Source organism: Sinohyriopsis cumingii, chromosome 6, assembly GCF_028554795.1.
Source record: "Sinohyriopsis cumingii isolate HCF-2022 chromosome 6, ASM2855479v2, whole genome shotgun sequence".
Classification (NCBI taxonomy): Eukaryota; Metazoa; Mollusca; class Bivalvia; order Unionida; family Unionidae; genus Sinohyriopsis; species Sinohyriopsis cumingii.
In genome coordinates, this window is record NC_142966.1 from 115754471 (window position 1) to 115769324 (window position 14854).

The 14854-nt window shown below is 37.7% G+C and overlaps 1 protein-coding gene across 2 annotated transcripts in view; it reads left to right on the forward strand.

Annotated features, from left to right (window-relative positions):
• LOC149797787 (uncharacterized) overlaps positions 1–14854 on the forward strand; it is a 39620-nt gene that overhangs the window by 3334 nt on the left and 21432 nt on the right. For both annotated transcript variants that reach the window (XM_089960484.1, XM_089960485.1), the window contains exons 2-4: positions 10124–10753; positions 11281–11387; positions 14095–14346. In XM_089960484.1, coding sequence (XP_089816610.1) covers positions 10124–10753; positions 11281–11387; positions 14095–14346 — 989 coding nt within the window. The remainder of the gene's footprint in view (positions 1–10123; positions 10754–11280; positions 11388–14094; positions 14347–14854) is intronic.

Genomic DNA, 14854 nt, shown 5'->3' on the forward strand with positions numbered 1-14854 from the left:
TATAGTGATATTACAATACATGTTGGACGCTAAGATTCTCACGTGGTTAACGGTAACATCTGCGATAATTTTGTACAGGCCGGCGAAGACAGTTTGGTTACTGCACAATGATAAAGATATATGCAGATAAATTATCGGTAAATTCAGGTTATGTGCCACATCTGATAATAAACCCGTTGTGCAATATTAATGATGGACCCGGCAAAACTGGATTTTGCGATCGCAGATACGGCGGCGAGAGGAGTACTTAGGTCGCGTTAACGTGCAATCACAAAGGACGGATGTTTACGGATGCTACTACTGACTCAGATAACACACGTTTGGGTCACTGGAGAATAAAGCGTGAACAAATACGTAATTATTCTAAACCAGTTGATGTTAAATCAACTACGGTGTATTACCACAACAATAAATTATCAGAACCATCATCGTCTCCGTCAGTGGATGATCCAATTACGAGACATAGCACGATATAACTCAATGGTTCAAGAGGTTCTGGCAAAATAACACATGCGATGGAATTATTTAACAATTCAGATATGATTGTGCTGACCCGAACTCGCCGTCTTGCCAGAGAGATAAAACAGCGGGGGCTTACGTTATGCACGTATCACAGCTTCTTTCGACGACATGGTGATGTGTGAACCCCCGAACAAATGGATGAAAGACCTATCATAAAATCATCATTTGGGACAATATATGTACTGTATCCAAAGACATGTTAAAATTATTCTCGATTGGCTGTCAACGAAAAACTCGGCAATTAGCATGTGCGTAGATCAAAGAAAATCTACTCCGTTTACTGGAGAATTGACACATAACTGGCTAAAATAGATACGTCGACGTTTTTCTAGGAAATAGTGTACGACCACCGTTCGTGCGATGAATCATTACGACGGCTGAAATAGTTAGACTTCAGCCAGATAGGACTCAGCTTCAGATAGCGCAAAGTATGATTCCAGAAACGTCGATATTGAATTTTTTAAACTTATGGCGCCTTAATGGTCTGATACTTGTATAACGAAAGAACCTCCGTGATTCACTTCAACGTAGACTATTTGAGCTTCAGCAGGAAAGTGTTCAGACGCTGACAGTTGCACGTTACTATTATTCAGCGGATTCACGTAGACAAAATATTCTGGTGAATATTTCAGGAACTAATACGCAGCAAAATCTATGTTTTTAATGATATCTTTGAAGTTCCCATAGAGGCTGCACAGCATTCTCTAGCGCAGTTGGAAACGTTGTTGACCTCGTCAAAGACCACAAAGTCGCAGAACAACTTGCTGATCTTTAGGATATGAGATAACAATTCATTCGTCGCAGGTGCTAACAATCTCAGATACCAATGTTTTAATTGTCCATGATCTCATCGAATGTTCAGATTTAGCATATTTGGCAGTATCGAGAGTTACAAATATATCTCAAATGCACAGGATTGTCTACTGAAGCGAAGCCGACGACATTCCAACAGCTACATAATCTTTGTCATCACTGCCGACAACCATAAAGAAAAAATTAGCTGATTCTGTGCCAGAAGACACATAAAACCAAGCCGGTTTGATCTTGTTGTAGAATTTATCATGACGCTGAAACAATGACAAAGTAATCACCGCGCGTACTGTTACACAACGTGGTGGAAATATTTCCCTAATGATGTACGACACTTTACCGTGGACAGACGCACTAGTAGTCTGGACCATACACGGGAAAATGTGGCACTGATATGTCTTGAACGAAACAGACTTAGAGTACATAGCGTTCTTTTCTTGCTGCAGAGGCCGAGTCACCGCTAGCGTCTGAGACGCTTAATCCAACATGGTGGCAATTGTGTATTCTCTGGAATTACCTATAATTGTTCACGGACAAATCCACATCGAGGAGCCAGTCTGTAGATTGCAGGCCTTTTAGCAGAGATTACCAATTTAAAACTTTCATTCTTGGTTACACTCGAGACGGGATTTGCTGCTCCTTAGCAACACAATCAAGTTCACCAGGCTCATATAAATACCTGATTGTCAGGTTGCTGCACAGCACTGGACGCTTTGAGTGACTTACCCTTTTAATCAGGATATGTTTCTTGGAGATTGCATCTATGGGTTTTAGAGAACTACATCGCTGTTTAACGCGGTTATCACGTGATGTAGTCTCGTATCCCATTCATGAGACCTGTCCTTGCTCTGTAATTATTGGACGTACTGATGTCTAAACAATCGTTCAGCCATTATTTGATTAAATCGTTCAAAACTTACCTGATATTGATGTAACGTTGTGTGTCTGATTTTATCGTTATGTTGTTGAATCAGTGTTGTTACTGCACCGAGAAATTCTTTGCCAAGATCAGCCTGTAGCAACTGTGGCGATAGTAAGGGCTCACATGAACACATTCGTTCAAACTCGTCTCACTACTACAGTTGATGTTTTAGTTCATAGCAGATCTGCGTCTTTGTATCTGCTTGTAACGTCAAAGACCGTCAAAGCGTATTTGTATGTGCGCCGCTTACGTGATGTGCCAATGACGTCGTGTGTTAAAGCAATATATCTACCAGATGACTGTTGTGCGTGCTGACATCACACCGTCCACGCTCAAGAGTTGTTTACCCTTTCAGTATCCTGTTGGACTATAAAAAATAGACTCCATTATGAAATTATCTGACATTAATTACCTCTCCAACGCACAGCTTGCTGCTCACTGACGATCTTATCAATCAGTTGGCGAGTGATTGTCCTATGGTTTTTTCTCTCACAGACTTCAAGCCTATGAATCAACTTGACGTCCACGATATGTTGTTGTTGCAGATTTTTATATTTATACGCGATGTCATGAGTATGGCATGCTTGATCAATCGTATTTAACGGAAATTCACCTGGTTTTGTTTGATTTTCTTCTTCAAGTCTAATATCAAGTCGGACTCCAGGACCACATTAACTCTATCCCGGAAGATGTTTTTCCCCCAGGCTACTTCACCCATGATGTTCCTGGTAATTTCCCGAGTGTCGTAGCAAAGTCACCGCCAGTCATCGTATAACCACTTACAAACTTATACTTTTTATGCCGCATTTACGCACGTACCTGTAAGTTCCCGAGAGGTATTTCTCAACGTCGTTGCTTTTAGCACGGTCGTATCTATGACCTTTTTTCTTCAAACACAATAAAATATCATGATTATAAGTAATACTATATTTGTACAATATACACGTGATTTTTTATCAGCGACACACTAGCAGGCACCGAGATAGCATCATCTAGTGTTACTAAACGATATTCGAGCATTGATGATTGGTCCGTCTGGATCTATTAAAACTCAGTTGGTGCTCAAGGTGATAATGGGGTGGTTTAAATGGAATAAACTTTATTATGTGGCACCATCCGTAGATGACCAACGATGCTATAATGTTCTTAAGGAATAGAATAAAAATGCAAAGGATGACGATGTTGTTATTGAATTTATCACTGACATCAATGATGCGCCATCCGTCGAAGATCTTGATGGCGATGGTAATAATCTTTTGGTTTACGATGATGCTTAACAAACAATCAAATCCAGCCAGAATATTTTCATGAGGCAGATTACAAAGAAAAGATGTCATCTACGTTACACAGTGGTACAGAGATAACTGTTATTGTTTGGTTATTTTTAACGGTGTTAACACACCTTCGCTGAGAAATACCCCTCAGATTTGGTCTCGATGAATACTTTTATCAAAGAAATGCAATGTCAATGAATCAGTGACATATTAACAAGATTATTGCTGAGATTGGGCAATTACAACAAGATGGTCTAGCGGTTCAACTTGATTTTGAAAATATAGAGCAGCGACGGGAAGATGGAAGATATGCACTAGAGGAAAAATATCGCGCTATCAAATTACTTCAACGAGAAATGGAACTGCGATTGGTTATGTTCCAGCTACCGATGAACGCGAGATAGCTAAATTTGTTCCACTGACAATGGTGACTGAAAAAATACGACCAGAGCTGTCTCGACAATATGAAACTCGAAACAGCTAAAAAAAATTGCTTTGGAATCCACCAAGGCGGAATAGCAACATTAGCAGTACCAAAATAAAATAAAGACACAAAATGATATGTTATTGTTTGCTATTGATGTGCTATTTTTTCGGTCTTCTTCATAGTGGGCTGCATATGCACATAAAAACTAACAGTCTGTTCTTCACTTCGCGTGTGCAATAAATTATCATCTTTGTCGGTTACACGAAAACGTATTCGTAAAAGCGATGGATTATGACATCGTAAATAAACATGATTAAAGGGCGCTGACACAACCAAATGACCTGGTGAGACATCTGGAGAAAAGCTGTTACAAACATATCCCTGCTGGGCCTGCCCTTGGGATGCTTTCCAAGACGATGTATAAGTACAGTCGACTAAGTTACATACCAGGTTTACAGAAAAATCGTTTACGTGATATAGACAATGGGCGATATATGAGGACCACCGCCATCCGGATAGTTGTATGTCAGAGAACTACCGGTAGGGCTTCTGTTTTTTTTTTCACGCCGCATAAATCTTCAGAAAATATTCGCAAATCGTGTCATTGATATCGTGCTATAATTTATCGATGTCAAACCATGGTAGTCTGAACGTAGGCAGCTGGTCTTCAGTGATCTTAAAATAATAAAGATAATGGATTATGAAATGCGCTCCTCCTATATTCTTATTTACTCACTTGTTAATTACTAATTCTATTAGAGTTCTTTGAAATAATCCTAATCATATTAACCCCCGCATTCCATGTATTAGCCTAGTGATCACTTCTTTTACATGATTAAGATCATGTGAACTTAAATATGAATATACAGATGTATATTCTTTACGAAAATGTATCATAACGTTTTTATGATCTGAAATAATCCGCATTAAACTAGAGACATTCTTTTCAAATCTACCCAAATATCACATATGCAGATTTCATCGGTTTTCTCAATCTACCCTAACCCTCCTAGGGATGCCTACCAAATCTACCTGTGTACCACCATATTGCAGGATAAATAATTGTCAAAGACGACGAGTCATCTGCGATATTTGTTTTTATTTTGCGTCTATATTTACAGCGAAGCCTTCTATGTATATGCGTGATTATGTTTATCAGATTTGTGTGGAATTCACTGTTGCACTTCTTATGTACTAATTAATCAACTGAGTGATCGCACGACGAATTCCAAGCACCACAAATACGTCGCTGTGGTTATTTATTTTCTATCTTCCCGATCCAGTATGAATATTTCCCCGGTATACTTTATTTAACACGACTGACATGTTTTCGCAAAATCTATCTGTGAAATGACGCCGTGGATATGTGGTAAATATCCAAAATCGCCATTTTGATGTGACCATGTTGCTGATCCAAACCCTACTGTGTATACCGTGTTGATGAATGAAGTCATATTTCAGAGAGTATAATGTCGACGAGATTTGGATTTCCAAAGAAATCATTAAAGACTCTACTTATGTTTCTGCGACAAATCGTAAACGTGGTTACATAATTATTATATTCAGATCTGAATATGTTCAATCCTTCATTGTATCTCCGGCTTTATCAGCATGTTTAAAGATTTCTCCTATTGTCCCTCCGATTTATAAACTTGAGTCTTTGATGTTTCCACCATCTGTAAATACTACGATGTTATTGTTGGTCGCACCTGAAACTCGCAAGATAATATCAACCCATTTGACACTGCTCGTCTTAAGTCGCCCATGGTGTTCCTAAAAAACAACAACTACATCCGGAACAACCCCGGCGAGACGCATAAGATCAGCAAATTCATCTCCTGTTGCATACGCTGATAAGTCAATGTCACCCGGGTCCTTGCTACTAGCAAATCGTTCGCAAATATCAACCATTATAAATTATTAACGTGTTTTAAACAATGCCGTATTATGGTGTAGTCGTGCACGACTTTATGAGGCGGCGCTGATAATCCCACACGGCGGTAAAAACAGCAAGTACTTATGGGCCACATATAGGTTAATCCGTTACTTTGTGTGTTGTGATGTGGAATACCAGATCGGAAAGGCAGTACCACTGACAAAACTGTAAAAATTATGTTGGTGGCGTAAATACATACGAATCAAATTAAACAACACGACTTGGATCAATCACGTATGCAACCCAGCGAAATCCTGTGCCGGTCATCGCAATTAATGATATCAGCTTCACACGGTCTGGATTTTCCGATAATTGATCACACCTGAAAACATATCTGAAGTGTTTTACGTTTAATAGTTGAACAGCATCAAGTACATTAAAACTGGGCATGGGGTGTTTTAGCGAAACACCCCCGGCAGTATCACACCTTGACCATATAGCCTTCCTGATAAACTGAGACATCGTCCCTTTTTTGGTCTTTAATACTTGTCCTATTGCTTTTTCAGTGCCATGCAGACACTTTTCAAACAATAAGTGCTGGTATCGCCGCAAAAAGTGGAAAATGTACCGCCGGTCTTAGCTGTATGATGATCGCATTCGCCGAAACTTCAAGTGGCACGCCCGTTTTTGATTTCTTATCGTCATTGTGGTGCAGGAGCTGACGTTCAGTCGGCGATATTTTTATCTCTTGCAAAGCCGGTGATTTCAGATATATTGTTGCTCAGAATTCTTTTTTTTTAAAAATGCCGATTTCAGCTTTTTAAACTTACAGGTGTCAGAGTAAGGTTGACGTGATGATATACCATTAAAACATCATGAATGATCTAATGAAATGTTTTCCAACGTATATCAATGACTCTCATTCGTCCACCATCGCCTTCAAGCGACTTTCTCTTATCTGACAGTATAACAGCGATTGTTCTGTGACCACTAGCAGGTAATTGTACTGCACGATCTCAAAAGTGTATGTATTTGACTGGTTGCCTAACCAAATATAAATGTAGCAGCGAGAAATAATATATAGGATATATAGTTGTAAATTCCCGCTAATATATCAGCAAACCAAAATCAACTACCTGATCACGCTCCATGAATGTCATCAGACAATGATAGACACCTGCAAAATTATTGTTCTTAAAATTTAGTAACACTTTTTTGGATGATTCTTTATAACCGTATATTCTTAGAGATACTTCACTAACCCCAAGCATATCAAATATAATTGGATTACGCTGTTGTGAATCTACTCTGGAATATTCCTGAAGGGCTACAATTATATGCCATGGAACTGAAACTCCATGCTGTGATGCTATCTACCACGTGAATAATTCAGCAATGTTACTCTGGACAATGTCTGTCGTCATCTTCAACCATGACACCTTGATTTTCCGCCGTTGTTCATGAAAGAGATCAGCTGTTGTTGCTGCTTCAGTGATGGTGTTATTTTTGGCATCCATAGCGAAAGCTTTGTCAGCATCACCTTACCATAACAACACCAACAAGATGCCAGATTGTATCGCTGTCCGTGGCTTTTTGAACTGGCACTATTGTGTGTTTAGCACCGAAAACTACTTTTCTAACATTTCTGTAGAATCAACAGATGTGTGACTGAAATTACACATGAGAATTCTTCATCGCCGTTTAACTTTGATCGGCTTGCCGTGAATTCTCGCTTCAAATTTAACTTCGGTTCTAGCGGCGCTGATTGTCACGTTACTGTTCTTCGAATGATCAGTGCTATCCTTCGCGAACATCATTGCTGGACCAGCAGACCTCGAATCATCATCGTTGTACTATGATAACCCACCAATCGTCGTAGCGACGTCGACGTTTTGGAGACATAACTCAATAGTCCAATATTCTTTCCGTCAATGCTGTACGTGGCACTAGTAAACAACGCTATAACTCTATTATAAAAAAAAACTCGGTCACCGTATGCTGTATTTTATGCTTTTAAAAGTTAACCTTCGATATCAATGAATGCATGAGCGGGAATGAAATATCTGCTTGTATCCTAAATTTGCAGCTCAGTTCGTCTATGTGCGTCAGGTACACGCGCATCATATTAATAATACTGATAATCACACACTGATTCATCTTTGAGGACTGGTGGGGGATCAGATGGAGATTTGAACATTTTATTATATTCTAATTTGTTTAAAATGACAGTCGAGCTACGCCACTTCCCATTAACAGACTTGGGGTTATATTTTTCTCTCTAGGTGGTCTCTTGTTTGTCAGAATGCTTTACAAGCGGCATCACTAACAGGACCAATACCCTTATCACGAACAATTGTGATGGCTTTTATGCCTAATTGTTTTGCAGTCGAAACTGCTATTGGGGCTATCCTTCTGAATAAACCTTAAATAACACAGAGTCCCTCTCAGTAGATCGCTTTATAAACCGGTAAACGTGAATGTATCAACCTGACAGATTCAGATCCGCGTTGCAGATTATATCATCATGTTATTTAGTTATTACCGATCTAGCTCATTAAACGCTATAGTGATCGTTGGTAATTTAATAGATTAGTGCCCGATTACCGCTGCAGTCCATGACGCCACCATTAAATAACCGCTGACAAATAGTGGCTATTCATGTTTTGTTTCCATTTGTTTTTCCACTTGCAACATATTACTTTACAGCCTTTTTAAGGATTTCACAATTATTGTGATCCCTTCTGACTTGTTGAGCACTACTGGTAAAGCGAAAAACATTTTTGACCCAATTGCCCGATTTTAGAGTATAAATATGTTCGGGATTTAGATAAATGTTCTCTAAGACCATACCCAAACGCTGCAATATCAAATATTTGGTCTTTATCCCTGATAAAAGCAATACCCTCCTAAGTAAAATTATGTATTATGATGGTTTTACATCTTGATAGTGGTGGTGGTTGAACTTCGAGTGGTGGCTGAACTAGTGGTGATAGTGGTGGGGTTTGAAGGCGGCGAGGAATATCAGATGGTAAAGTCTCAAGAGTTTCTTGTGTTGCCTCAGTTGCTGGAACAACCGATTTTTTTCTTTTTCTTCATAATTGGTTTAAATACCTGGTCTTTGTCTACTGTAAATTCCGCATGAACTTCCTAACGCAATTGTAGCTGCTGTTTTATAGAATCACGTATTGGAGAATATTTCTTAATTGCATTTACTCGCTGTTCTGCTAATTTAGCCGTGCGAGATTCCATGGTAAGTGCAGAATCACTCTGTATTATTATTACAACAACAGTTTAATTACAGATCACTAGTGAGTTGACATAAATGATTTCAGTATATCACAGCCGAACCTGGAGATATCTATGACGCATTGACCTGATAACAATAACACGCGCCTCAAGTAACATCATTACCATTTACGATTATACATGATTTGTGGTTTAATATACTAAATGTCTCCGTCGATAATTGATACAATTCTTTGACTATATATATACTGAAAAAATTCTCTATTTGTTTATACTCATACAATTATATGCGATCATCGCTGGTATCGTTCATTTAATTTATTTTAACTGTATAATTTTCAAACAGCCGATAGTAATGTTGACATCGAGGACAAATAATCTTTCGATTGAGCTGTGAAAACTTACTTCATGTTCGATCCAAGCACGAGACTGAGAATATTGTCAGCATTGGTAAAGAAATAATATATTTGAGAAGACGGCCAATTGAACATATGAAATATCATGGAAATGGGTAATGGTAAAATTTGACCCAGATGCACTTGCCTGACTCCCCCTGATCCCAAATAAGAGTGTTCATTGCATATCACCCTAGATTCACTTAGGGATATGTGTGTGCTTGATTACAAATTAGCAAACTGAATTTCAGCCTGGACACCCTCTGAATCTCTAAAAGTTCGTTCTAAAATTTCGTTTCGCACTTATCGATTATATGTGGGTAATGTTCACACACAGTGGGATAACTGCAACAATTCCCCTGAAAGTTATTCAATAGATATTCAATCACTTGGGCGTGGTAATATCCGTATTTGTAATCCACAAATTTCATACAAGCCTCAGATTTAAATTTAGTAACTAACACATCAGCATTGCTACACGTAAAATCAACATTCTTATAAGGCTCGGATTATAAAATGGGGACATCATGGGTGAGCTGGGTTTCTGGTCGGTTGATCTCCTGCTGCTTCTACGTTTCAGTATATTAGTCTTTATAGCAATTTGCATTAGTTGACATACAAGCAGAAGTATCCATTTCTTGGAACTTTCAGATGTGCTTGAACCAACCACTCAGCTTATAGCAGATGTACTGATGAAGCACGTAAAACGTAGAGTAATTCAAGAGAAAGAGATCAGTTTCACTACAAGAAAAGAAAATGACATGTCTTACAAAGACAAAGCTACAGAAAGCATAGCTATATATACAGGATCTGTCTTCGCAGAATCAAAACGCGTCGGCACAACAAAAGAGAAAAGCGAATGGGACATGGGTTCGTCAGCTAATGATATAAAGCAAATACCATTAAAGACACTATCTTCAGGTGAAAAAGATGGATACCACGAAACAAATCTTAAAGGAATGTTAAGAACAAAGGACAATAAATCAGCATCACGAAGTATGGATCAGAACCTTGATGGAGAAAACTACGGTACAAGCCTTGAGGAAATTGAAAAAATTGTACAAATGGAACGATTCCTTACTCCTTCTAGTAAAAATGTTTCATATGTCACAGTATTGGATTTTGCCGGTCAGTTTCTTTTCTACACAACTCACCAAGCCTTCATGTCATGGAGGACCATATATCTACTCGTAACTGACATGCAACTCACTTTAACAGATTTAGTCGAACAAGACGAAAATGGAACTGTCCTGAGTGGTAATACAACACGCAATGTACAAGGTACTTTGATTTTAAATGAAAATTGCTAATTAAGATTAGGCGAATACAAGATTAAATACGGTTGTTTTTGTGATTCGTTCAGAGAATGCATTTATTTAAGCAGCAGCTGCTGCATGTATTAACAACATCATTGCCACAAAAGCACCAAGAATGACAACAATGACCAAAGCAATAATAATAATAATAATAATAATAATAATAATAGTAATAATAATTAATTTGGTAGTATTAATTGATCCTTGTGGTACATATAGAGCAGAAGAAGCTTTGTCATAAATATTGATGACGATACTGCTGACGATTTCGACGATGATAATGTTGGTGATTCAAATGATGACGATGGCGATTACGATAATGATGACGAGGACGAAATTCAAAGGAACTAGTAATATATATATATATATATATATATATATATATATATATATATATATATATATATATATATATATATATATATATATATATATATATATATGCAATTTGATTTTAATCCGAAATCTAGCAGCTTAATATCTATCTTGCAGAATATGTCAGCTACTGGCTCAATGCTATCCATTCTCACGCTAAGAAACGAGACTCATACGGACAAAATGTGATTCTGGTTGCAACACATGCAGACAAAATTCCAAAGGTGGAATATTTGTTATACTCTTGAACTTTATAAACATTGATAATTTACCTAGGAGGAATTTGGTACCTCCGATGATGTAATTCCTGGACGATTACGTCGTTTTTCGTATACAAAATGCAATTTCATATACAAGGAAAATATAATACTTATAATAGGATGTTCAAAGCTATCTAATAAAATTTAATGCCGTATTGAAAGTGACACTTATTTAACCTCGAGTTCATCTATTTAAGGTGTAACTGTTTAAATCTAGCACAGAAACTATCGAAAACTTGCTTCTTATTGATAAACTCTGCCCGGATATAAACAAATTTATATCGGTTAGATAACATAGCTAATTAGCACCGACAACAATATTTACAGTTTTGTACTTTGCTGGAGGGAATGCAAGACTAAACAAAGATGAAACAGAATACGATGGTTTATAGTATTATATAGCCATCAGTTTTTCATCACTGAATGAGTCAGAATTTCACCTAATCCGAAAAGAAGGAACACGATAATGTCGATTTCTGATTCACTATTTGCATACACAAGCGAGTCAGGAACTAACTTTCCTCCGGGCTGATAATAAGACGTAAATTTGAAATCACGATGACAGTATTGTGATAATTCACAATACTGTTATATATATTTATGTGATGTGTTCTTGTACATGTAGAAGAGGGGTGCAAGTTATTGTCAAAAAGAAAATGAATGAAAACACAGGGTTCTGCATTACTAACTTGTTTGATGAGATAGTAAAATCAGATGTGCATATACCAGCCTACTCTTGCTGATATCGATAGTGTCGATAGGAAGATAAGAGAGTGAAAAGACAGAATTCCCAAGGTCAGTCGTGCAAATATTCCAAAGTCAAAGTATATGGGTACATAATTAAAACAAAGACAAACGTTGTGTTTGATTCTGGCCACCTTCGGGACTTTGTATTGAACATAAATGATATTAGTGAATCATCAATTTGCTATGTATTTACAGCATAACCTATTTGGACAAAGTATATAGAGTAAACGTGCTAAGAAATTGAACAATGAGACCTAGCGTATAATACATAAATATTGTGAGTTTGCAACCGCCGTAAGCATGATTATTATATACAGACTCAGCCTAAACTATGTATCTACATTAATATAACTTGGAACAAAATATATCAAGTAAAGATACTAACGATGAAACACTAAAACGAGCGACATTATAAACAAAACGAGACTGTAGAAGCCATATAACCTTGCAAGAGATTATTTGCGGAAGCAACCGCCTAAAAACAACAAATGGAGAAGAAAAACAAAACAATAAACAACATTAAATAAACATATCTTTAACAACACGACTGGATATAACAATTATATACAGGGATGTATGATGTGGTGGAGGCGAGAAAGAGTTCTACCAAAAAAGAAAACATATCCGCACCCCAGAAGGAAATTGGCACAACTGACGCCAAAGTCCCTATCAGAGAGAATCCCTCCGCGCACAGCCGGTGCGAAAGCATTGCGATCGGCTGGACAGAACACGTGATTAAAAACTTTAAATATAGTGGCCCTTGACAGCGCGTTACACGACAAATCTGACGGGAAATTATAGACCCAATCACACCTCCCACAAATGTACTTACGCGAGCGTAAATCGTTTCATGTGATGTGTTCTTGCACATGTAGAAGAAGGGTGCAAGTTATTGTCAGAATGAATGTGAATGAAAACACAGGGTTCTGTATTATTAACTTGTTTGATGAGATTGTAAAATTAGATGTGCATACACAATCCTATTATTTCCGACATCGATAGAGTCGAGAGGAAGATAAGACTATGAAAAGAAAGAATGCCAGTCAGTAGTGCAAATATAACAAAGTCAAAGTATATGGGTACATAATTAAAACAATGACAAGTGTTGTGTTTGATGCTGGCCACATTCGTGACTTTGTATTGAACATAAATGATATTAGTGAACCAAAACTTTGATATGTATAACTAACTATTTGGACAAAGTATATAGAGTAAACGTGCTAAGAAATTGAAGAATGAGCCCTAGCGTATAATACATAATTTTTTTGAGGCTGCAACCGCCATAAACAGAATTACAGCAAATAGAGCTTGCTGCATTTTTGGCAGCCACAAAAGGATGGGTGGGGCAACGAACCAAAATGTCCAGCATCAAAGAAAAGAAAATATCAATGTTGACCACAATTAAACCAATGAATTCTGTAGTGCCGGGGCAGTAGAGCACCCTCATACTCACTGGTAATTAGGATATATCCAGCATGAATAGAGGAAAGAAACGTTAAAACAGATGCGCGTACTTCCAGAATGCACTGTTGGTCTTCCGGAGCTGTTAGAGTATCCTCATACGCTCCTGGCGGTCGAAAAGGCAGGTAGACACAGATTAGTCCGGATGGAGTGGATGATATCTCAGCAAAGCACGGTCTATGCCCAGGCGTCTCGGTCTATGCAACCCCTGACTCGCTTGTGATTGGAAATAGTGAATCAGAAATCGACATTACTGCGTTCCTTCTTTTATGATACGTATGTACATTTCTGACTCATTCAGTGATGCAAAATATATACAGAAACCTATTACACACATATTTCCGACGATTATTTATATTTTTAGGGTTATTACTGTTATATTTCATACTTTATTTGTATGTGAAATAAATATAATGAGTTGCTGTACTCATGTAATTAATGCTTGCTGCTACCATTTTCACAGGAAACCATTGTCAAAGACAAGGAATTGTACTTCGAAACCATACGAAGAAACCTGAGCAGCAGTGTATTGCGATATCATCTGGCTGATGAAGATTTCCTCGTCTCCAATATAGGGTTTGATCACAACATTGAGGGTCTGAAGCAGAAAATATTTGATTTGGCTCAGAAGCAGGAGTACTGGGGTGAGCTTATTCCTGCCAGGTGGTTTCCTCTTGAACAAGTATTGCTAGAGAAGAAGAAAGGGGATGTTCCGGTATAGTACGGACTTTATTTACTTTGTTTTGTTATATACTTTAAAATCATTACTATATATTCGTTCAAATAATCACACATATATTGTCGTTAAGAGAACAACATACCTTTGATCAGACTGGGTACCCATCTTGAAACTATCTTAATTGGCACTCTCCTGAACAGATGTTCCTATCGACACGAGCATTGTGCTAAACGAATTGTGATTGAAGTTGGTACTAAATAAACATTATGCCAATGTTACATCGGATATACAGCCAAATAATGTTATCGCAACTTCTCGTAAGTGAACGGTGGGGACATCTAGTTTTCATTAAAACACATTGAATCAAGTATATTTGGTCATCAATTAACATCGTGCATGTTTCATTATGGTGGCCATCTTGAAATTTTCGTAATAGCTGCTTCCATGCAATGGATGGTCGTAGGGACGGAAGTAGTTGTCACTAAAATACTTCTTGTAATATCTAGTTTATTTCAATGTAGTGATGATCTGCCATCAATTTGGA